Here is a 24,344-nt window from a genome sequence, read left to right on the forward strand (position 1 = left end):
TTATAAATATCAAAAGAGTCAAATAAAAGAATATTTTTAAAATAAAAAAGAATATAACTTTTTTAAATGATATTTTAATATTAATATCTTTATAATTCTTTTAATTAAATATTATTCATTCTTATTTTATTTCTACATTGTTTATTTCTACATATATAAAATAACTTATTAAATTATTATTTTTTTATAGAAAAATAGATAAATATATTAAATTTAAGAATGATATTTCTATGGATCTATGGATTTGTACTTGATTAACTTTGATATACTATTTTAGATAAATAGAATGTAAGAAAAAAATTCAATGCCATTTGTACTATAATCTAAAACTTCTAATGAATATGATTTAAACTTATGCAATGTAACATTTAAAAATATACCAACACTTCAAAAAAATCAAGAGATTTAAGATGTCTCTTAAATCACTACATGTAATCTATCTTTAGAAATTGTTAACTTCTAAATATACAAGATTAATTATGTCATGTATACATTCTATAATTTATTGAATTATATGCTTTGCAAAGAAAAGATCAAATAAAATAAATAATGATATATTTATTTGTTGTGACAATAAAAAATTATCTAAAAAAGTACTGATTTGGTTGAAATCAAATAGTTAACCACTTTGCAACTACTATGGTAGTTGCTTTGGTCACCTTGTAGGGCTCAGACATGATGGTGCATGAGGACCATAGGGCGAACCCCATGAGGCTATTGGTTGACAACGAAGGTTTTGAAGTGTCTAACGATTGATTAATTGATTGATTGGATGCACGGTTAAAGAAGACATTATTTCTGGCATATACTCTTCGTCCATCAGAAAGGCTCACAATGAACTTGAGACATGCTGCTCAAAGCTTGGGACTAGCCATATGCCCAACTTACTAAATCATAAGTTTCAAACCCACCTACTCTGATCGTTGTCCTCGTAATAATCAGTCCTTTGTCGTGCTTAGAAGGGTCTTGAGGTAAAGTTCTGTGTCCTTATTCTGGTGCTTTGGAGTAAATGCAGACCAGCCCATGTGCAAACATTAAAATTAACATGTTTAAAACTCATCATATACCTAGTTCAACGTGGGATGGATCCAAGGTGGACCATTAGAACAAGAACTAGATTGTGATAACCGTTTTCATCAGAATTGCAGCACTATATACATGAAATGTTGCGACACCTTTACTTCGTTAAATACTATGACAAAAAGGTAAAATTTAGATCACAACAATGTCATCAGGTTTTGGGTTTAAGGTTTAGGGTTTCTGATCATGACTGTATTACCCTTCAAATTGGTCTCATCATTAATTAAAAAAAGCGCACATCCGAAATACCTTGTCAGCAACACCATTTGCTTGATCAGTGGTGTTACCTGTCAAGGCTTTCTCACACCGGTTTTGGTCATTGGAAAGAGGTGGCATAATTACCTGCAAGAAACATAGCCACAAACAACTCAAAAGCAAATTTAAAACACATAAACTTATCATCCAAGTGTGTGCTGTATATCCGTAAATTCTGATAACGCGCAAAAATCAGATCTAATCGAAAAAAGTTAACATTATTTAGAGAACAGGAGGCGCACTCACTACTCTCTGCGATCAATTTTGGCTCTAATGTCCTCACACCATGATAAGAACCTTCAAGCACTGGATGAACTTTCCACATTTATCCAACTACGGGCACACATCCTGATTCAAACCCGTATTACTTTCTCTAGCTGCACACTTTTTCATGTAAATACCTGTAACTATTAAAATTGTTCCACAAGATTCAATTATCTAAATGCTTGAATATGGGTAATAGGCAAATACAAAGCAACTGGTAGCGCTGAATCAATCTTGGAGACCATCGTAAATAACCGCAGAAGGGAAAATGGAGGTTGTTGAATAATGATGGTTTTGAAGAACATTCGCTAATTCAAGATTAGTCGCTACATCTGACAACGGTTACTACCAAAAGCAATATGTAAGACTCAAGAGCGATAAAGAGGTCAAGACAAAGGAAACAATGAGGAAAATTTATGGTGCCACTCAAGCCGGAAGTCCGCAAGTGTGCCACACCAGAGCTTTCAATCAATTTGGCTACTTCTCACGCTCAATAAGGCGTGCCAACATTTCAATATTCGAGTAAAGTAGACAGGAAAATTTCGCAATGAGGAAGCTTTCGAAGTCAATTGCCTACTAATGTACCACCCTCACTGAAAATTACACACCCGTTTCATGAGAGAAAACTTACAAGAGCACTAGATGAGGGAGATAAACGCTGAAGAGAGTTGAAACCGTGGCATTGCTGGTCTTCCATGTGCTCATGATCTGATGCACGGCGTCACAGAGCAATCCACAGATGGACAAAACGGACGAAATTCTTGCTATGTCAAGACCAGTACTGCGGAGATTGATGGTTCGCACTTCGATCTTCGATGCGTGAAGCAGCTACAGTTGGAGAAAGAGCACTGCTTAGAGAGAACAGAAGGGACGCCGCCTATTGGCTCTCCATGCAGACCCCACTTGAACCGAGAAACTTGGAATCTTAGAGATATCTAGCTGGTAACCCTGGTACTATTTCGTTTCAGTGAGATTGAGGCAACGCTGTCTTCAAATTTATTCCAGAAACCTCCATGTTCTGCTTATAGCATGAATCAAAACCTCTAATGGGTGCAGCAGAAAATGCATGCCCACTGTTAAAGTTATTACTGGAAGAATAAAATGATTCAAGAAATTTAGGTACAAGATGGTAGTTTCCTCTGTAGCCAGTCACAGCTCACTACATGGCATGCCTTCAACTGTGGCCTCACTTCTGCGGGAAAATTTCTTAAGATCTCGAACTCTGTTTAAGTACCAGCATGATGGGCATTTCACCAAAAACCTTATTCGACCTCAAACCTCGCCCTGCAAAACAGCATAGCATAACCTTTCCCCACCATTCGGAGATTTGCACCCAATTCAAGACCTTCGTGAGGCCAAATTTCAGTGTACAAAAAGAACCACGTCCTTCGTAACGACAAATCGTCCACGCCGATAATTTCATTACGATCTTACATCATCATGTGAAGCCCTGACAAGTCGTCCATCGGAACATCCAGTCCCATCAGGAAGTCGTCCGTCTGTTGCAGGGAGTCCTCCAAGTCGAAGTCAAGCCATGATCCCATATCCGCTTGAGCCATGCCAATTTCTTCCATTCCAGGAAGAGGTATCGCCGACAGGTCGATTTGTCCATCGGGTTCCACCGTCGCTTCCTGAAACACTGGCAAACTCGAAACAACCTCCTCTTTCCTACCCGCATGTCTATCTGTTGCCGCCGAATGACCCTGATTCGACCGCATGCCTTGATCGTACTGCTGCTCCACGGCCGTTAGCACCAACCCCTGGACTGACTTCAGCAGCAATCCCGTCTTTTGCCTCGGTTTTGTCTTCATCTTTCGCTCTCCCTTGGCATTTCTTTGACCTGGCCTTGCTAATACGTCTCCATCCTCAACCTTTCCATCCCTCTCGCGTTCGCTTCGTTTGCCCTTGCTTCCCCCATACCCATTCGAGCTCATCATATTCACATCACAAGTGCTTGTGTAACCAGAGACATCCTCCAGAAAGGCCTCCCGTTCCCTGGCTCGAGACAACCGGCTCCCTTCTTTCAGATAACTGCAATCCACGCCAGCTGACAGCCCATCATAGGAGCCCTTTTCTGCATCTGCACCACGTAACCAATTAACGCTTTCATCAGCAGTATTCCGCTTGGCATGATTCAGGAAAAGTAAAACCCAACATATTCAATGAACTTCACTTACAAGATAACCAAACTGACCAATGAAACAAAACCTTCACAAACTGATCTAGAAAACTGGGATAACTTGTGGTGTGCGTAAAAGTACAGGAATATGAAAACATATGCAAATGAAATGAGGCTACTACGAGGATTGAAAAAACACTCACTTGCATTGAAAGACGCATCGTCTACAAACATCTACACACATACATTCGAAAAGAATATGGATCATTAAAACAACCGTATACCACGATGCTACCTCACCTGCAGTGCTTGGTGACGTCATCCGTTCAGCACTGGCTGCAACAGCTCCACCAGCTTTTACCACATCCATGGCTGCATTGGGACTGACTTCCACTGAACTGGAAGCAACACAGAAAAGTCGCTCGCGTAAGGCAGGGTCCGTTATACAGCTATGACCAGCCTCAAATTTTTGAACCCTTATCAAAACTCGCTTAGCAAATGCAAGTGCAGCTGCTTTTGCTACTTTGGCAGCAGCTCCCTTGTTTGAACGACCTCCCTGCAATGCAAAAAACGTATACATGTCAATAACTGAGGATTCCCTGTTTCGAGCCACACTTTTATCTTGGATTCAATTATCATCACCGAAATGAAACGCCGAATGCTAATGGCCGATGCTCAGCAGCTATTTCCATAATAGGTGGACTTCCGCAGGAGCTACAACTTCATAGTTACGCGTCCGGCATGTAAAGCTCAGCAAGCACAAATTCAGAAATTTACCGAATTTTTTTTATACGCCAACTCCACAAGTATGTCCATCGCAAGCTTCTCGCGTGCTCTGCAGGACGACAATCAAATTAAACTAGCATTAATCTTCAAAACTCTCCTCGTTAATGTACATGATTAGGGTCGTGAAACGGTCAACAGACATGATGCATGCTAATAACAGCAAAAGTCCCTCTACAACAGTTACAAAACTTATACCAAGCAAATATGAAAGTCACTAATGTCATTTCAATCCCACCTTTCTTCAACCACTCTATTTTTTAAAACAGCACTTTCAAGTCTGCACAAACGCTCCTTGTTACTCGAAACCTGCACATTACACAACATACAACATCAGTGTAATGAAAACAACAAAGGCACCTTATGCTTGCTCCTCACCTCATCAAACACAATCCACATCCAAAGCATCTTACTTGCTCTAAAAGCTGATTTTCCAGCCTTCTCAACTCTTCACCGATATCATCCTCCTCTTGCTCATCCTGCTCATGCTGTTGAACCCACCGAAGCCAACTATAAATTTTAAAAGAAACAGAATCTTATGCTGATAACAATAACAACGACAATGATAATGAAGGCACTGGCAACTACCAAAACAACAGAAATACCCCTACACACTCAAAAATCGCAGTTGGCAAAAACCACGACTGACAATTCATTGCATACATGACATCTACAACAACGACACTAATAATAACTCCACACACACCATTTATTCATCCATGCAACATTTCCATTGTCTCAATCAAGAATGCAATGTGCACTCACCGCTTGCACAGATAGCAGTCCAATGCTGTTTAGCTCCACCAACAATCTGTCGTCCAGGCTCATCCTTACATACTGTTGTTCCCAATCCATGCACCCATTCTCAATCTTCCACCTGAATCGTGCATCATCCCCTCTATCAATCACCTCCACTTCATCAACACAATCTGCGCCTGCTGATCCATCTGCATCATTCTTAACAACGATATCCTCTTCATCTGTAACATCACCAATATCCAACATCACCACACCGATTGTGTCCACAAACAACTACTTGTACACTTATGACAACGGGACTGGCAAAGTCGCTTTGCGCATTCTCCAATGCACCGTTTCCTAGGGCAATTAACATACACAAAACATAGCATCACGAAGCATTCCACTCACTCTCCACGATATCCACACATTCAAATCCTCGCCAAAGCTGGGTAGCAGACCTTGATATTCATCCCAAGCCTGAAACCCTTGGACACCAGATATGGGCAGCCCTTCGCTGTACCCTCCCCGCCTAACCCTTGCGCTCCACCACTCTGACTCACATTTCGCGTTATCAACATCCGACTCGCCTTCCGCATCTCGCGGATCACACTCCATCTCGCTGTGCGTATTGGGAGGCAAAGGACAATCTGAGTCTTGGTTCGCATAAGCTTCATTGTATACGTTCTCACTCCTGTCATCTTCCCTTTCGGTGAGGAACGCAGACAGTAGCCGTTGTGACAATGAGGAGAATTTTTCATACCATCCCCCACTCCTGCCTCTCCTGAAACCCCTATCCTTCCAGCTTTGCTCTTTGGACTGGTTCAAATTCTTCACTACGTCACCGTGTGAGGTCCTGTCCCTAATAACTGCTGCTTTGACTGCTGCATCCAAACTCTGAGATTGTGAAGCAGTATTGCTTTCATCCACCACAGCCATCTACAGATTCCGACAAGAAATCTCTTTAAAGTTGAAACGTCAATACACTTGACTCTCCACATATTCATCTATCAGATACTTGTGTAAACATCATAGATACATCTTGCTTCAGAAACATGAGTACAGTTCTAAACGCAAAAACATACAGCAATGCAAACTGCATGGCTGCATGCACTCAAAATACAGACAAATATACATTTCTCACCACAATTATGTACACTGTCATGACCTGGACATATGATTCACAGAGAACGAAGGACAGACCAGCACAGGAATGTGTATGCAATTTGATCATTACTTGTTTCCGCAGAAAAGACAGGCTATCAGACGTAACATAAGAGAAGTATGGCTCCACTTGTCGCCAAAAACTGTTGGGGCATACTGACTCTGCGTACACGCAAAAAGAACATAAAAAAAGTAAACAAATCGTACAAGGAATATACATACAATACAGTATCACCACTACAAATTCCAGAGGAGACGATGGTTAAAGTGTACATATGTAAATGATCGCACAATAACACTGAAAGATTCCCTCTGCTAAGAACTCGTACATAATCCAAATCTGACTTGGAATAGCATATCATGGCCGAGGATTTACAATAGAGGCGCCCCGAGGAGGTCTACAAGTACAAAAGCCTCAAACTAACGTGATAGAAAACCAAAGCTCCAAATTCGAAAGTCTGCACCCCTTGGACCGGAACGGAGTCTCACCACTGAACTCCACAGTTTGCTGAACTGCTCTGGACAGCTGCTCATGGTCATCATCATCCTCTGCTCAAAAACACGAGTAAAACTCAGCCAACTGGCCAAATTACTACGCAAACTTCATTCAATCCAGAACTCCAACAATCCCCACAAAAAAGGCATTAAAGCACACCTGTCATCTCAGCTCCAATGTTGCCAGTTAATCGCCTCGGTCTGCTAGAAGTTTTTCGATCAGCATTGCCTTTCTTACTGCCTGGACGCCCAATTCTACACACGCCAACCCACACAGGCTTTGATAAACGTTGCACCACAAAAGCAATACCACGAAACATCCCACAAACTTTGACTTGGATTCCAAACAACAGGCTCTACTTGTTAACATATACTTTCCATAGCAATCAATCAATTTTCACCACAGACTGATAGGATCAGCCAAAGTGCATACTTCCAAGTATCCCCGGGGTTATTTCACTTCAAACATCCTCTAGCATAACAAGCATCACCCTACACACTAGCACGAACACGACCTCATTCTTGCCCCCAATTCCAACACATACGTACCCGCCTAGTTTCGAATCCACAGCAGATCTTGCATTCCTTGTCGGCTTTGCGTTCACTGGTGAGACCTCCACCTTTTCCACCAGACAGCTCGCAGTCACCATCCGTGGTGTCGCAGATCCCCTCCCTGTCCGCCCTTGCCGTCTAACTCCGTCCCCACCTCCACTCTCCTCTGATGCTAATGGATTTTCCTTCTTGATCGTCGCCACCACACTACCTAACTTCTCCCTCCCACCACTTCCCTTACACTGCCCTTCCTCCTCATCTCCTTCACGGCTCCTAACCTTACTCTTACCAATCTCCTCCACCAACTCCTCCACTCCCACCGAAGTGGTCACCCGCTCCGACTTTGCTTTGTTTGGACCAAAAACCTCCCCATTAAGAGCTCGTTTGGCCAAGTTCATACCTCCGACTGAGCTCGAAGAATTGGGCCTTACGCTTAGAACCGCATGTGATGCACTTCCATCCTTGCCCCCAGCAACTGCGTCTGCTTCATCGTTCGCCTCCACCTTCTCTGGAAGAGAGATGCTCACAGGCGGATTCAGATTCACGCGCCTAGCACGTGCCATCTTCTGAGGTCTGGAACTCCCCCAAGAAGCTACAGGTGGGGAAGACGACCGCGACGGGGCTAACGCTTTCCTGATCATAGCCCCAGACGGCACCGACACCTTTGTTGGACTCGTCATTACTGATGGCTTCTCGCGAGTATCCGTGAACGATGACAACCGACCCATATGCCCGGCCTGATTGCCACCTGCAACCAGATTCGACCGTTTCGCTTTCGGCAACACGCCATGACCAGCTGAGCGTGCTTCTTCTCGAGAAACCGGTCTGCCACAGCACGCACAAGTAGCGTTCAATCATCCATCACTGCAAGAATCATTCCCATCACAATCTCGCACTTCACACATCACCATATCAGTACATCTCACAAATAACATCCCACAATTCTACACAATGAGATACTAGCAACGGCTTCTACAACCCACATCAAAGCACGTCACGCACTTGGGTCCAGTCTTCAAATTCACCAGCTCTCGCTCTGACCAACCAGACCGCTCCACTTTACCCAAGCCACAGGATAAACCCTCCACTTCCGCCTTGCCACCTCCACGTATGCTTCCCCAATTCGCATGTGCAACTGCTTCCGCTCTCTGCACAGACAATGTGCCATGTACAGGCCCCGACGATGTCGACCTGCCCAATCCACGCACCAAGCCTAGAGCCCTTAAGCAGTTAAGCATTGCACCAAACCCCACAATCTCATCATACCGACCCAATACTCTTTCTTTAACGAATATGCTGACACTCTTCCAACCTCCATTATAATAGAAAACCAAGCCAACCTAATCTCCAGAACAACACATTCTGTTTGATTAACCTAATACGAGACTTCCGCGTCGTCTTTGATCATTCAGGTCAGGAGGACAGCTCTATAGTTAACTTTCCTAAGCTGCACTCATATTTCTATCCATTATAACCCAAAACCCATCCATGAATACCGAAACCAATTATGAGTCAGTAAAAAAACCTGTAACCGTGGCCTTCGATCGGACGCGATCGACCGTCGACACCACCTCGGTGATGTAGAACACTCCCCTTGGGTTCGCGCTCGGCGTCCGTGTCACCATTCGAGCTGCTCACCACAGCTACTTCACCCTTTGTGGTAGCCGACCGCTTCCCCTTCATCTTCGTCTTCTCATATCCCCCGCCCCCTCCAACAGCTCTCGCCTTCTCTTCTACTGGAGAGTTTAAAATGCTAATTGACCTCGGGCTCTCCCGTTCTTTACCTTGTACCCCTGAAGACCGCTGCACGCTCAAATTGCTCGGTCGTCCCTCGGGCTGCAATACAATCCCCAAATTAAAACATAAGGAACTGTCTACACACTCATAAATGACACATACCACCACCGTCTACATATTATATACCATTATGTCGCATTCAAGTGTGGCTTCTCATGTATAGCACATAAAAGCGTATCTTATAGATGTTGCCTGTGATATAATACTATTTCTTCATCCACGAAACGAGAGTCCACATGCGCCAATTGCATCTCGGCGAGTTGCCAACAAAGAAGCAACAAACTGGCCCAGTGCGGTCTCCAATGCCTTGGCTCGACAGGAACCCCAAAATTCAGTCACGTTTCTCACGGCCTCCAATACAAACAGGATGATTCTGAAGGACTCTATGTTACACAAGGACTGACAGAACCAAACTTCCTTAGACATAATTTAGCACAGCAAACACACCAGCCATCTCATTCCACAAACACAACTAGCACGCTTGAAATCCTACTCGTGCATCTGCCAACGAAGTCCGCATTCGCTTGTTCACCATCCCGTTCTTGCTCTTATAGTCTCCTCCTTTCAGCATCCCTGAACCCTCCCTGCTGCTCGAAGCACCACTACCGCTCCCTCTCGATACATGCCCCGACAATGCACCTCTCTGGACTCCACCTGCATGACCTTCTCGGTCATGAACACCAGGCTGCGGTCTGTTTCGTTTCCGGGATTGCATTGCATGCTGAAATCTGTCCAGCTTGATCACCGCCTCCGACAGGTGCCGCACGCGCTCTCTGCCAGTTTACATAACCACAAACCTTTTCAATATTCTGCCATAATTTCGCCTCGATAACACTTTTTGTAAAAGGCTCGCTCACTCCAACGTTCCATGCAATATACACGCCCGATCCTGCAGCTACCACTACCCACAAATCTCAACACCACCACTCAAAACCTACTCAGCTAATCCCCTCTCTAATTTCTGCACATCACATCCCACCCTGCGCATATACCGTCACGTACTTTGCACGTGACACGCCCTCCAACAGCCCCGCCCTCATCCGCTTGATCTCTTCCCCGCTGCTACTCTCCAGCGCCTTGCACTGCAAGCCTCCCAAACTCGGGTCATCGTTCTGTTGGCCACTCGCTGCGATTATCGCACGTCGTAACTCCACTTGCGCACTCGACTTTGCACTTGGCAAGCTAATGCTCTCCAGAAACAGCACGCTCGTCAGAGCCGGAGCCTCCCTGCGGGAGCTGGATGGCCCGTTCCCACCCGTCACCCGAGCCTCGTGACCATCTCGAAAACTGTGAGACTTATCTAAACTTACACCGAAGTTCCGGTGCGAACCCCCGCCAGCATTGTGCAGACCTACATCGGGACTGCTCAATTTCGTAAGATCCAACCTCTGTATGGATGCCATCGTTTCGCCACGGCACCACAACGGTGCCACAGACTTCGCTAGCTCATCCCCTTCAGCTCGATCCTCAAAATATTGTCACGTGCTCCAAGTCCTCTCCCTGACCATGCATCATCTAACTCCACCAGATCAGGCATGCAGTAGATGTTATAATTGCTGTATCTGTCACGCTTGCTATGGGCCGTGCCTCAACCATTGCCTGCTATCTAGGGTGTGCAGAAAACCATTCAATATCGCCTTCCATTCTCCAGAAATGAATTATGTACACAGCACTTGGGCGCCCTCTCAACACCGGATTAGGTTACCTGCACAGAAGCGAGGGCGCTTAACAGGGGAAGTGGAACGAACTATCCTTTTGCTCACCCCTCATACAGTGGAGGATTAAGGAGCCTTCTGTTGCCATACATGCCAGAGCACTACAGCATTTCCTAATTCAAATATGACGCAGCCAATTTATCTGTGGCTAGCATGAATGTCGCCAGCCCATCTCTCGGACTTGAAACCATACTATACAGCATAGGAGCGCCACTATTTAAAAACCTGCGAGGGCGTAATCATCATCCATAACAACTGGATGACCATCGCCAGGAGCGGGTACATGCTGTGAGGAAGAAATCTCTGTGGTCTAGAGTACAAGCTGAGATACTAACATACTCTCCTACAGTGTTTCCAAGTGGGATTTTGCAGTGATAATACAAGTACGATGAAACCCCACGCATTGTGAACAGTCATTCAGGCTGGACTTTGATCAGCGTGTCGTTCGTTAATCGGATCCCAAATTGGCGATCAGGAGCTGGAACCGCGATGTCCATCGCCATCCCAGCATAGCTACACTGAAAGCTTTAGCTCACAGCCCTGGAACGCATGCGAAGATGTGGCAATTGCGAGTGACGTACCTGGCGGGGGCGAATGGATGCACTGGATGGGACTGGTGGTATTGGCGAACGACGTGCAATTTACTCTGGAAAAAATAGCTTGAACCGCGGCCATGGAAGTGCGCAAGTACAAGCACATCAGCAACGGGATGCTGGCGGGGGCGATGCAGAGAGCTACAACGGGGAGATGGCGATGGCGAGAGGTTTGGCTAGGGTTTGAAGAAGGCATGGCCTGGGATTTGGTCCACAGTCATGAGAAACCATACCATACCATACCATGCCAAACCAAACCGAAGTCTGAAGAAACCGAGACCAGGCAGACGAAGCCCGCGGACAAACCCCCCCCCCCCCCCCCCCCCCTCGTCCCCAGTCCGCCGTTTCTCGTCCGTTCGTCCGTCCACCACTACACTTTCTCTCCTGTGTCTTCGGAAGTGCAGTGGAGTGCAGAGTTGATAAAACACAGAAAAAAGGTATCCTCCTAATCTTAGTGCACTCATATAATGTCATGATCATATTTTATCTGTATTTAATTTTTTCAATTCAAAATTTGAGATGACATGTAATTTATATTTTTTTTGTATTTGAAATGACATGTAATATATATTTTTGTATTTGAGATGACATGTAATTTATATTTTTTTAATTCAAACTTTGAGATGACTTTTAAATCAAGTAACCAAAGAATTCAAGTTTTTTTTTTTGTTAATGGTATATACCAATAGAAGAATTTGTGTATATATTGTAGTAAATTAAATTGGAAAGTGTAAGATTATTGTCTTGATCCAAATTGATCTCTGGCTTAAATTGCAACAAGAGTTTAATATATTTTTATTGGTTGATTTCTTTATTTGTATAAAAGTTTTCAAATATTACAGTCTTAATAATTGTGTAGTCAAGAATTTTTCATTTCACGTGTAAAAACTATTGCATTATTTGCAAATGAGATTGTAGAGTTTAAGGTGCGTGAAGCAACAAAGATTGACATATTTGCTAATGAACCACATTTATATCTTCTGAGTGACATCACCATTGGTGCAAATTGCAATGGTAATGTGCTCTTTATTATACTTGTGTCTTTTAAGTTATATTGTGGCCAAAAAAATCTTTGTTTGCTTTAGAATATTTATCAATCTACCAATCTCACTATAATATTCATCATTCCTTAAATGCAACTCGTGCAAATGTTTACTTATATATGATAAAAATGACCAATTTCATCTATATTCTAGATATTTTCCTATTCAAATTTATTAAGGATATTAAAAAGAATAGGCAATGCATTAATAAGAGCCACAATGCCAACCAAAAAACTCTCTTCAAAATTGTGAAAGGATTTGATGTCATGTCAAGTTTTGAAAGTTATAAGTCATCTATTAGAAAAGTGGAATAGATCATGTTCTATATAGAATTGGTCTATAATGCGTGTTACACTCTTGCAAATTAGATCTTTGATGGAATTGACATGCTCTTCATTTGCATTAAATTAGTCTACAAGTGTCCCCTCTATTAACATGTATTTTATTTTTTATTCGCATTTGGCAGCTTAGTGGGTATCTAATGTAGTGTTGAGCAACTTTGCAAATTTCTTCAACATCTTTGAGATAGTTGACAGGTCTATGGATAAAATGTGTGTATATTAGAGCAATTTCTTTAATTTGTGTAACTTAAAGTGAGGATTCTTTTCAAAATGCTTGCAAAATTTTAAAAAAATATTGTATGTTATGGTTGAATGCTTTTCCTCTTTTATTGGTGCTATGTGGCAGCAAAGAATGTGATAATAAAATAAAATAAAATAATCTTGGTGTAGAAGCAAGATATGCCTATTAGAGAGAATTCAAAAGCTAATCCTAAGTCTTATCAAAGAGTTTCATAAATATGCACCCTAAGTTTGTAAGTAATATTAACTTATTGACCTTGCCTTATATCATTCCCATCCTAAAATCATACAAAAACTTTGGTGCTATGCATATAATTTCAGATAGGTTTTGATGTATGCCTATATATATGGTTATAGAATAATATATTTTTATTTTATTTTTATTTTTTAAAAATTATATTTATTTATATTTTATACTTTAATAAATAAATAAATTATAAAAAAATAAAAATATATGGATTTTTTATTATTTTATATTTATTATTATGTATATGTATGTAAAATGTGCATGGAAGTTTTTTCCTCATTCTAAGAGAACCACCTATTTGCACCAATGAACTTCAAAACATTATGCATACATGAATTCTCTATTTGACTTATTCTAATCAATCTTAGAAGTTCTTATCCTACAAATTTTGAAGAAAAATCTTTTCTAATACATGTCTATCTAAAATTTCTTAAGCATAGTATATAATAGTATTGTATGTCTAATATAAGAAATTATACTCTTCTAGATTTGGATTAAATACAATGCATCATGCAATATAAGAAGTAAGATGCTTACTCCTATTCTATTCTGTTGGAGAAGTTGACAAAATAAAAATAAAAACTACACTTAATACAAAACTTTAGAAAAGGAATGGGTAAATAGATATATATATTTTAAAAAAATAAAATAAAAAAATAACACACTAACCCCATCCAAATACACATATATACACACAAGTATCTATTTAACTTTCTTCTAATGCATATCAAACATTGTTTGTATTATTGATTTATATTGATTCTATAATATTAATATAATTTATTTTTTTGTTTTATTTTTACTTAAGTATTATAAATTATATTTAATTACGTATGAAATCAACGTCTAATTGATAAAATATATTCCTAAATTATATGTAATTTAAAAAAACATCTTAAAAAGATATAGATTTTCAAGGTATAGGGAATTAAGATTACATTCCAAAAATAATAAGAGGATTTCTAAGCTATTTGAAATAAGATAATTTATCTAAGTCCACAATACGATTGTTAATTATTGCTTATGTTAGATAAGTCATATATGCATCCTTTTCTTTATTATTATTAATTCATAATATGCAATAGATGATACAAATTTTGTGGTTTCTTTTTTTCTTTTTTTCTTTTTTTTTTCTTTTTAATTTTCACTTTCTACATGTGTCTATATTACTTTTTTCTTATACTTCACATGCTTTGCTAAATAATTCAAAAAAGATTCATTAGTTCTTAAATAATAATTATTTATTCTACTATCGTCTTTATAAATTTAAGTATTCTTAGAAATATCCATTTCAATATTCAAAGATGTAAATATAATTCTAAAACAAAACCTAAGAATTTAAATACATATTAATATTTAATAATGATAGTAGTTAAAATATTGCAAAAAATGTAAACTAACTTTAGGAGTTATATGGATCAAATGCAAATATATATTGGTAAAAACATTTGGTCTTATAGATAAGAAATTTGAATTTATTATATATATATATATATATATATATATATAGATATATATAAAAATAAAATTCTATATTAAACTTATAGTTGCAATGGCTTTACAACAAAAAATAAAACATTGATCAATTAATTGGAATTAAGAAGGGAACCACATGTATTATATTTATATTTATGTATATAGTAAATGTAATATTTTTACTCAACAATAATTAATTATCTGATAACATATTTTAAGGTGCAATACACAATATATATGGTTCTAAACTTAAAACAAGCATCTATTGAGAACATATAATAAGTTACACATAAACTTTGTATAAAATATATATTTTTTACAAAGCAATTGACAAAATATACTATGAAATTGATTTAATATTATATGATTTCTACTCTCTATTTTTTTGTATTATAAACCTTTTTTATGTATTATATTTTGTACATTATCATCTATTTTGCTCTTACTATGTATGCTTATAAAACTATTGTATACATATCATTTCTAGATGTTGATAATAATCATATATTAAAAAATTAAGAAAAATAACAATTCCAATAATCAAGAAATATGGAGCTCATTACTTCATCGTCTTCTCTATCTAAACATAAAGAAAATATTATCTTCCATGCTTGACGTAGACAATGGCAAAAAAAAGAAAAAAAATGTTATTTATCTAAACATAAATAACTTGACATGAACATACAAAGGTTACACAATGCATGCATGTTATCAAGTGGTCAATCATTTGCACAAGTGGCAATCTTAGCTTAACCAAGTACTGCCACTTTACCATCATCAATCAAAGTGGGCAAGTGTGGTCATTCACTCCAAAGACTAATTCACGCATTATATATCTTACATAGAAGCAACTGACTGCATCTTTCATGGGCATCCCAAGACTATTCAATCCAAAATGATTGTGCGTGCGTCCAAGACTATGTTGCAACCATGAGTGGGAGCTCCTTCAAACAGAAACAATTAGCATTACCAGTAAAGGCAGTGTGTGTCATGGCGTCATGGTTCCTCTGCCACTGACGCTTCTGTGGTAACTCAAGGCGCCACCCAAACTTGCTTGTAAGCCTCTCGTCTGGTATACTTCACGCGTTGGGTTCAGTCGCGATGATTCCGTTCGGCTTTACCAGTGCGTTCAATTCGGTGACTATGTCCAAGTGTACATTTCCTGTAGAGTGAAGAAGACGAGATTCTTCTTGTCTACGTATCAGCACTTGTTGTAAGTATTTCTCGATTTAAAAAGATGGGTTTACACTGCGCACCTCCGCATACACACCTGGCGGAACTGGCTTGCAACATGTTCACTATTTATTCATATCAGCTTACATTCGTCGGTCTAATCACTTATCCGACATCGGGATTAGTCTCAACCTGCTTCGACAACGAATCGTAACCACGACAAACCTACTTGTGCAAAAGCAAACTTCCGTTCTGCACACTTGCTGATGCATTTACCCTCGGCTTACATTTCCAGCTCGGTAATGACATCGATCCACTCACTTACGGATCTTCTCATTACGAATTGAACGTTCGCCATTCAGGTCGGTGAATGTTTACCCCGCCAGGCACAAACCATCATGCACGAATCAGGACATGCGATTCATTGGAGGGGGAGGGCGAAGAAGCAGCAGAAGAAGAAAGGTAGTGCTGCCATCTGTAAAACACCAAATTCACAAAGGCGCAGTGAAGCTGAGCTGGCCTTCCGGTGGTCCTCTCCGAACAGGGCTTCAGCAATTGGGCCCGGCATGCCCCGAGGCTCATCTGTCTATGAGCTAATATCCGCTTGATACACGTGGTTGGACTCTCTGAGGTTCAGGGTAATCTGTGGCTGATTCTAGGCGTAGCCTCACACGACAGAGGAGACAGCTTGTGCGTCGTCAAGTAAACCACATCCTCGATCTTGTTGTTGATGTTGCTGATCTCCTGAGGAGACAATCGCCACTCGCAATGTTGTACCAGTGCTGCCACATTCATGGGGATGATGAACATTGCCTGCGCTTCAACCGTGTTCGTATTGTGAGCCAAATGTTCCAATTCCCACACATATGTTTGCAGGTTAGCTGTGCTTGGTTGGCTGCAACATCCTTTACTATAAAGCATTGAAGCACGACCAGAAGTGGCGAGGGGAATTGAATTTGCTTTGGATGTCGTAGAAGCTCACCTGTGTGATGCCAGCGCACATCCTCTTTCCAGCTCCGAATGGCATGAGGCTGAAATCCCTGAATCCCATGTCTACTTTCTTGTTCGCCAGCATCCGCTCGGGGTCCCATTTTTCGGGGTTGCTCCAAACGGCGGGATCGTTGGCTATTGCGAACAAATTGACGAGGATTTGATATCCCTTGGGGATGTCGTAGCCGCCGAGGGTGATATCCTCTTCAACAAAGCGAGACGGGATCAGCGGCACCGGCGTGTATTTCCGCAACGTCTCCTTGATGATGGCACCCAGATACGGCATGTTCGGCAAGTCGTCCTCTGTTACCATGCGTTCTGTCCCTGCGACGCTCACAATCTCGCGGTACAAGCGATCTTGGCAATCAGGGTTTTTGGCAATCTCGTACATTGCCCACTCCGAGGTGACCAACGTGGTGTCCGCCGATTCAATGATGGGCTCCCACAGGCTCATCTCTAGCTGTTTCTCGGTCAGGTGAGTTGCCTCCGTCAATGCGATGTCGGCATAGCATCTTGGGGGCTCCTGCGAATTTGCAATATGCACGAACCACAGTCAGACCCTTACCGACCCGACTGAATCTCTCGTTCCCAGATATGGACTGTCAGCACTTACAACGGAGACGTAGCGATTCTGCGTTTAAGTGATGTGACCTTGAGGTTTGCGAGGCGCATCCTTTGCGCTCGGATGAGGGCCTTCATGATACTGTTGCGCTTGAAGTCCACGGTTCGTACTAAATCCTCGACGCTCCGGTTTGGAATCCACCTGAGTGCGGGGAAGAAGTCACGCCAGTCCACGTTGATGACTGCACTCAGTGGGGCGACGACTAGAGCATCAAACATATCCCACGTCGACACGCAAGTTCCCAATTCCAGCACCTCCACCTGGTCGGGTATGTACCCGAACACCTGCACGGTACACCGATGCTTCAGGACTACTGCATACTCACCGTGACCCATTGTTCATCATGCAAAATCTTCCAGTCAGTTATTGACGAGACGGAAGAATCTCGGGTCTAAGCCACCTGCTGCAAGGCGAAGGGGAACAGCGATCGCTGCACGTAGTCTCGAACATTCACGACTTTGGGGGAGGTCGGGGAGGCTTTCAACTCGGCGAGCACTCCTTCGATCATGCCGATGAGTGCATCGTCGCGCAACGATCGGTTTTTGTTCTGCACAGCCGAACTCCATACCACTTGGTGAAATGCGTCTGTAAAATGCAGGGCTGCAAACTATTTTTTCTTCCGGAGTTCCCTTTGAGTGGGAAGCATAGACATGACACATTTTCAGACAAGGGGGATTCTGTTGAACTCTGTGGTCATGTACCTGAGTGGTTGGGCCGAGGAGGTTGGTCATCACCAGTTTCTTCAGCATGCGATGCTCCTCTCCATAATCAGACATTGCGACCATGGTCTTGTCCCTAGTCAAGACTCGCAATGCCATGGGCATTTGTCGCTTCGATATCGAAGCAAACTTGGTGACCAGCACCTCCTTGGCAATCTCGGAATTGTTTACAACAGCCTGAGGGACTGACCCGACTTTGATGGTGAAGATGGGTCCATGTTCCTTAGACCATGCAGTGAAAGTGCGGTGTGGTTTCTTCTCTGTCAGTTGCAACAGGTTTCCCAACACTGGCAACCCGCCAGGAATAGCTGCACAAGGCGAATGAGAAACATGGTGAGCAATTACCTTGGTTTCGAGCATCTCATTCAACCGACGTTTACCGTCCCTACACCCAAGTGAAGTTTGCACGCATGTATCTGAAGAGTGACCGGAGGTGCTCTCGTTGAGCATCCCGCGTCTACCTGGAGGCAGTCTCTTTTTGTTTCGTAAACATGTTCGCGCAACGAAGAGAAGGACCCAAGCAAGTGCGATAGTGATGAGCACTTTGTTGGAAGCAAGCTCCTCCCACACCAGGATTTTCCCCGCCGTCCTGAATCCGGGAGGCATGGTTTTCAGCGCCTCGTTCCATTGTTGCAGCAACTGGGTCGCCAGATGTTTCGCCATGATTGGAGACTGAAGATCGCTTGCACCTTCTCAGCATCCACTGCAACGTAACCACCTGCACAAGTTCGGTCATCTTCAGTTCAGAAGCAGTATTGTGAAGTGCACCATGACTAAGAACATCAGAAACCAGGCAAGGCCTATCACGCAATTTCGTCCCACATGTAACCTCCTCCCAGTCGTTCGTGCAAGGCGGAGTTGCAAATGTTCCCCCACGTACTCTGTAACAGATGTATGACCTCACATCTGTTGCATGCCCGTGATTGCCTTCCTGCAACGAACCGCGCTGGCTCACGAGAGACCAGCTGTTGAGGGCCCCTTGAAGTAGTCGAAACCAGGAGACAGTTTCGAGTGCAATGGAGAATTCAGCAGCCCCAGTTTGTTGAGGAATATTGAGAGACATGCATGCCTCTTTTTCTGCTCCAATCTTTCGCAAGACGATTTTCTGAAAGCATCTTTAGAACTTTGACAAGTTCCTAACATGCTTTGGCATCAATTCTAGTTAATGACAAAATGACTGGTTTATGATGATACTTGCCTGCCTGTCCTGGCGTTGAAGCGGCAGCATTTAGTCTTTTATTCACCAGTTCAATTTTTCAATTCGGGCCTGAATTCACTGTCGCATAAATCATATACTCTTTGCGGATCAAAGGTGGGGTATGAGTATGAGGACATGACTAGGTTTAGATGGGGGGGGGGGGCTAAGGAGGTCTCATCAGGAGGTTCGCAGTCATTACATGTTGACGACCAGATTCCGGAGTATTGACTTTTGGCGGGTTTTAGGGGTTTGCGGGCATATGGGTGCGGATCCATCGCGACATAAAGGACGATGTCCAGATAGTTGGATTCGATTTTGGGATGCGTACCGAATCCTGTCATGGGGCTCGGTCTTTCTAGTGGTTGCTTTGTCCTCGGAGACCCTTGCGCACGTACACTCTCTCTCCCGCTTGCTCGTCTCCTTTCACAGATATTGCAATGCTGAGTTGGAGTATCGTTGGCCTCCCCTCCCGCAAAGGCAGGAATGTTAGAAAAGCGACCCCTAAATGCAACTTTGGAAACTCGGAAAGTTCGATGAGCTTCGTGCTGGGTGCGGCAACTCTGGGCCCTTTATCCTTGTTGACTCCGCCCTCTCCAGCATCGTCCAACACCCACCTTTCTGTCACGATATCGTGAAACCTCCAACACTGTGTGTGTTCTTTCTTCGTCTAGTCTGCCATGACAAGGGAAACATGCTCCTCTCCAGGACTTGAACCAACTCTCGATGTCGGACACAGAGGAATAGGCTCCCAGCTCGTACCATGGGAAATGTTTTCTTCATCCCTGAGATGGGTGTCGGGCAGTTTAAACAATTTTGTGTATCCTGCCTTTGCCCCCTCCCCCCCCCACTCTCTCGATAAATTCGGAACTGGGGGTCGAGGGGAGCAGAGTCTCAGTGGGCTGCCAAGGCGAAATGCACTCATAAGAGAGGTCCGGGGAGGGCTAAAGTTAAGTGTAAAATTAAGGAGAAGCGAAAACATACATAGGAATTGATTTGGCTATAATGTAGAATCAAACCCAGAACCAGCCTGAAGATGGGAACAGACACTCTCAACAACTAGCACCAGCCTTCCAAGCTCAAGATTTTAGACCACAGTCTCACATGCTATGAACCAATCTGGGTTCTAAAGATCCAGTTTGGTCCAAATGTCCAACATCAGATTTTCATTTGGTTCTCAACACCCTTTTGGTCAAGCTTTTTCTCCTTGACATAACAGAACCAGTAGGAATCTTATAGTTTGTTCAGTATCATAAATACATTTTTGAAGGGTATTTAATTAGTGCATGTGTGCTGAGATCTCTGTCTTTCAATGAGTGCATGTTTGTCTGGTATTTTGGGTACCCCCATGGTTGTGTAATGATTTCCTCACATGCTGTTTTGTCATGAAGATGCAATGGGCATAGATTCATACATTGAATTCATGTAGAGATTTGTCAATAAGTGCTTTGTTCCTTCCTGTGCTGGTGGTGATGGACTTGGTCCAAAGTCTTTTTATTGGGAATTAATGGAGGGGTTTCTAAAATGAGATTGCACTGCCCAAGATCCTTCTGCTCTGCCATCCTTTTGCCATATGAAAAATCCCTATTTGTATATTCTAGCATCTGCATTTGTTGTTTCACCACATTTAGAACCAAAACAACACTATTAAATCAAAATACTGTTAAAATAAAAGTTCTATGGGACTGAAAAGAATTGTGTCAAGACTGTGAACCGAGTTTTCAGTACAACAAACAAGTTTCTTAAATATCATTTAGCACTTGCAACTTTTGTAATGTTTAATAACACTAGTTCGAATATTTCACAAAATTGTTTACTAAGGATGATTCTAAGGCCCCTGTAAAATAAGTATTGAAAGTTTTTATAAAATTGTTACAAGATCAATAATTATATACCTAACAAAACTAGATACAAGATTAGAAACAAGACAAGGTTTATAATGCCAAGAGTTGTAAATAGTAAGACTTATGTACTCCTTGTCTTACTTTCTTGTTCATACTATTGCAATTAGGTTTAATAGAAGCATTTGAGAAGGCTTTGAAGATTATGAATGTCCTGAAATTTTATTTAAGTTTTACCAAAATTTCTAAAAGGCTATAGTTTGACTTTGATGAATATGAAATATTATAAAAGTCTTAAAAGAGTGTAATCACTTTTCAGACTCTTCCAAATGTTTCTAAATAATTCGAAGACAATCTAAAGGTTTTCACAAAAAAATTACAAAAAATAATAAAAATCTAGATTTGATTCTAGAAGATGAGTATGTCTGTATTTTATTATAAGATTCTAACACCACATAATATCCTTCTACAACTTTTATTGTAATCATTCTAATTATGTAACATCCATAAATAAATTTTGTTTAATTTATCATTCAAATTTTAATATTTATAATATATGTGTATTTATTTACAAAAAAAGAAGTATACAATTAGTTTTATTTTTTTTTCAAATATATTTATTTAATACTCTAAGAATATGATTTATTCTATCTACTGAGTTTGAAGTACAACATTATAATTTTTTTATTTTAATAATAAAACACATAATTAATATATATTATATTTTATAACTAATAAATGATATTATAATTTTATCAAATACTTAATAATATGTAAAATAATAATAACAGTTTTTTAATAACTTTGTAAACTATCATTAATAGAAATATAAAAAAATAAATATCGCCTCTCTGTTATCTTAAAAGTAGTTTCAAAAATCCTATAGTTGAATTGATCATGCAAAAAAACAATTATATTGTTAAACTCAGTTTAACAAACAAGTATTAAGATACCAACAACAAAGGATATGAGTGCTTAATATTTGTATCAATGTTTTATTGAAATTATTCCTAAAATCTGTTTAATGGTTATACACATGTTATGATCTTAGTATAATCTCATCAAATCATTTTGATATTCAATAATATCAAGTAAAGCCCTTGTATACAAAATAACTGGTACAAAAAAAAAAAAAAAAAAAAAAAAAACACACACACACACATTGATAAATGATTTTTAAAATTTATTATTCCAATTGGAAAGCTCTTATAAACTTGTATGTATACACACACAACTATATATATGTATAGACACACACCACTTGGTGTTTGTAAAATTGCAAGAACTTGGAGCAATGCATTTTAAGCCACAAGAGAGAAGATGGGCCACAACAAAAGATACATGAACTATATAAGACAATATGCCAAAGCATACATGTATTCCTCATTATTCCACATTGATCTCCCTCTTCATCCGCATCTGATATCATCCACCCGAATCAGCATCTATCACTCCTGGGCTTCAGACTTAAGCATGTTTAGCTTTTTGTAGCATCCATCACGACAAGATTCTATTTCTTTTAACCTGGAGGATTGTTCTAGCTTTCTTAGGTACTGTGTTTTCCCCAAATGGAAAAAGGAAGAATTCCTCGAATTGTCAAAGCTGCCACCCTTCAACTTTGCCTTTTGAACTCCGAAGTAAAATTTAGTAGAAGCATTCTTTTTTTGAATAATTGCATTCTCAACACACTAACTATGACATTTTGACATGTTCTGATAGAAAAGTGCTTATGATTTTCCAGAAATAAATATGTACAGCTTCCTTCAAAACCTTGTTTTTGCTAAGAATAGACACATTTTGGTGATTCAGAAGGGTCTTTGCAGTAAAGCATATGCTTGTTTCTAATGCATGATTTGTCTTTTTGTTCTTGATATACAGTGCAACTGCACTATACTAAATTCCTTCTGAAATTCTGCAACTGAAATGAATATCTATTCACCTTCGGCATAATTGGGTAGATTAACCTTATGTTATTAACACTATTAATCCTTTTTACACGGTACAAAGTCTGTGTTGGCCAATTACACCATAAAAAAGTCTTAAAAGATTCTTCATTGCTGAAGGACAACTCCTAAACTCCTTTCAGATGTAACTAGAAATTACAGAATATTCTGCTAGGGGATTAGAATGTGTAGAAATTATTTTTATGCTTTATGCAACTTGCATATTTTTTTCTTGATAATTTTATTTCATGTTACATTTTCCATGAAATATTACAAAGACTTAGGATGCACTGATGACAAGCATCAGAAAGCTTTTAGCTGTTGGATTCTTAGTGAATATGCTGAAAATACTGTATTAACAAACTTATAATGAAAAAAATAATATTGATGTGCTTTGTAATAAAACAAGGATTTTAATTATTAATCTTTTAAAAATTTAATTGAAATTATTTACAAAAACTTTAAAATAAAAAATTATGTATTATCCTAAACCTAAAATAAATAATTAATTAATCAAAAGAAAGAAATTCTTAAGGCATGAATTTTTTCTAGTGATTTATTAGAATAAGTGTGAATTAGTGGTAGATTTTTTTTTGTTTGCGAGCTTGGTGATTTAAGAAGAGTAAAGAGTGAATCAATTAGGATTTGAATAATAGCTATCTTTTTTAAAGAATTTACATAATAATTCACTTGTTATAAACTAGAATAAACTTCCACCTAATAGAGGTTTATTTTAATTCACAAAAATCAACTTCCAAAAAACCTCTTACAAGTTTGCTCTCAAATCTTACTATCCAATCAAACAAAGAATCTTAGATTTGCCATAAGTGTAAAGTTTTATACCTTAGGATCTCATTTCAATCCTAATTCACAATCAATTCTTTCTAAATATCAATTTTTAGTATTTTGAGGTAAAATTTGCTAAAATCTATTCTTAAATCTCTCTTAAAGATGCCTAT

General features: G+C 40.3%; 2 protein-coding genes and 1 long non-coding RNA gene across 4 annotated transcripts; all 3 read right to left on the reverse strand.

Annotated features, from left to right (window-relative positions):
• Positions 1-1,098: 1,098 nt before the first annotated feature.
• LOC112273388 (uncharacterized) lies at positions 1,099-10,798 on the reverse strand. The gene is made up of 16 exons (XM_024502101.3): positions 10,250-10,798; positions 9,741-10,020; positions 8,976-9,286; positions 8,453-8,641; positions 7,448-8,275; positions 7,059-7,153; positions 6,893-6,952; positions 6,477-6,565; positions 5,701-6,178; positions 5,267-5,481; positions 4,915-4,989; positions 4,740-4,810; positions 4,496-4,553; positions 4,019-4,274; positions 2,231-3,679; positions 1,099-1,422 (listed from the first exon to the last, which is right to left on the reverse strand). Exons 1-15 carry the CDS (start codon positions 10,648-10,650, stop codon positions 3,030-3,032), a joined length of 4,056 nt encoding a protein of 1,351 aa, XP_024357869.2. The 5' UTR covers positions 10,651-10,798; the 3' UTR covers positions 1,099-1,422; positions 2,231-3,029.
• On the reverse strand, positions 10,749-11,836 carry LOC112273130 (uncharacterized). Its single transcript, XR_002966917.3, has 2 exons — positions 11,544-11,836; positions 10,749-10,952 (listed from the first exon to the last, which is right to left on the reverse strand). It is a non-coding gene; the product is annotated as an uncharacterized LOC112273130 (long non-coding RNA).
• A 4,274-nt stretch (positions 11,837-16,110) lies between these two features.
• Positions 16,111-19,414, reverse strand: LOC112273132 (ent-kaurene oxidase). 2 transcript variants are annotated; one of them, XM_024501575.3, is made up of 7 exons: positions 19,287-19,414; positions 18,868-19,124; positions 18,389-18,714; positions 18,088-18,234; positions 17,717-17,971; positions 17,058-17,588; positions 16,111-16,888 (listed from the first exon to the last, which is right to left on the reverse strand). In XM_024501575.3, the coding sequence occupies exons 2-7, from the start codon at positions 19,067-19,069 to the stop codon at positions 16,709-16,711; spliced, it is 1,641 nt and encodes a 546-aa protein (XP_024357343.1). In that variant the 5' UTR covers positions 19,070-19,124; positions 19,287-19,414; the 3' UTR covers positions 16,111-16,708. The 2 variants fall into 2 exon arrangements, with proteins under 2 accessions (XP_024357343.1, XP_024357345.1); XM_024501577.3 differs by lacking the exon at positions 19,287-19,414 and having other exon boundaries at positions 18,868-19,248.
• Between the last annotated feature and the right edge of the window lie 4,930 nt (positions 19,415-24,344).

This window comes from Physcomitrium patens, chromosome 20 (assembly GCF_059467195.1).
Source record: "Physcomitrium patens ecotype Gransden chromosome 20, ASM5946719v1, whole genome shotgun sequence".
Taxonomy (NCBI): Eukaryota; Viridiplantae; Streptophyta; class Bryopsida; order Funariales; family Funariaceae; genus Physcomitrium; species Physcomitrium patens.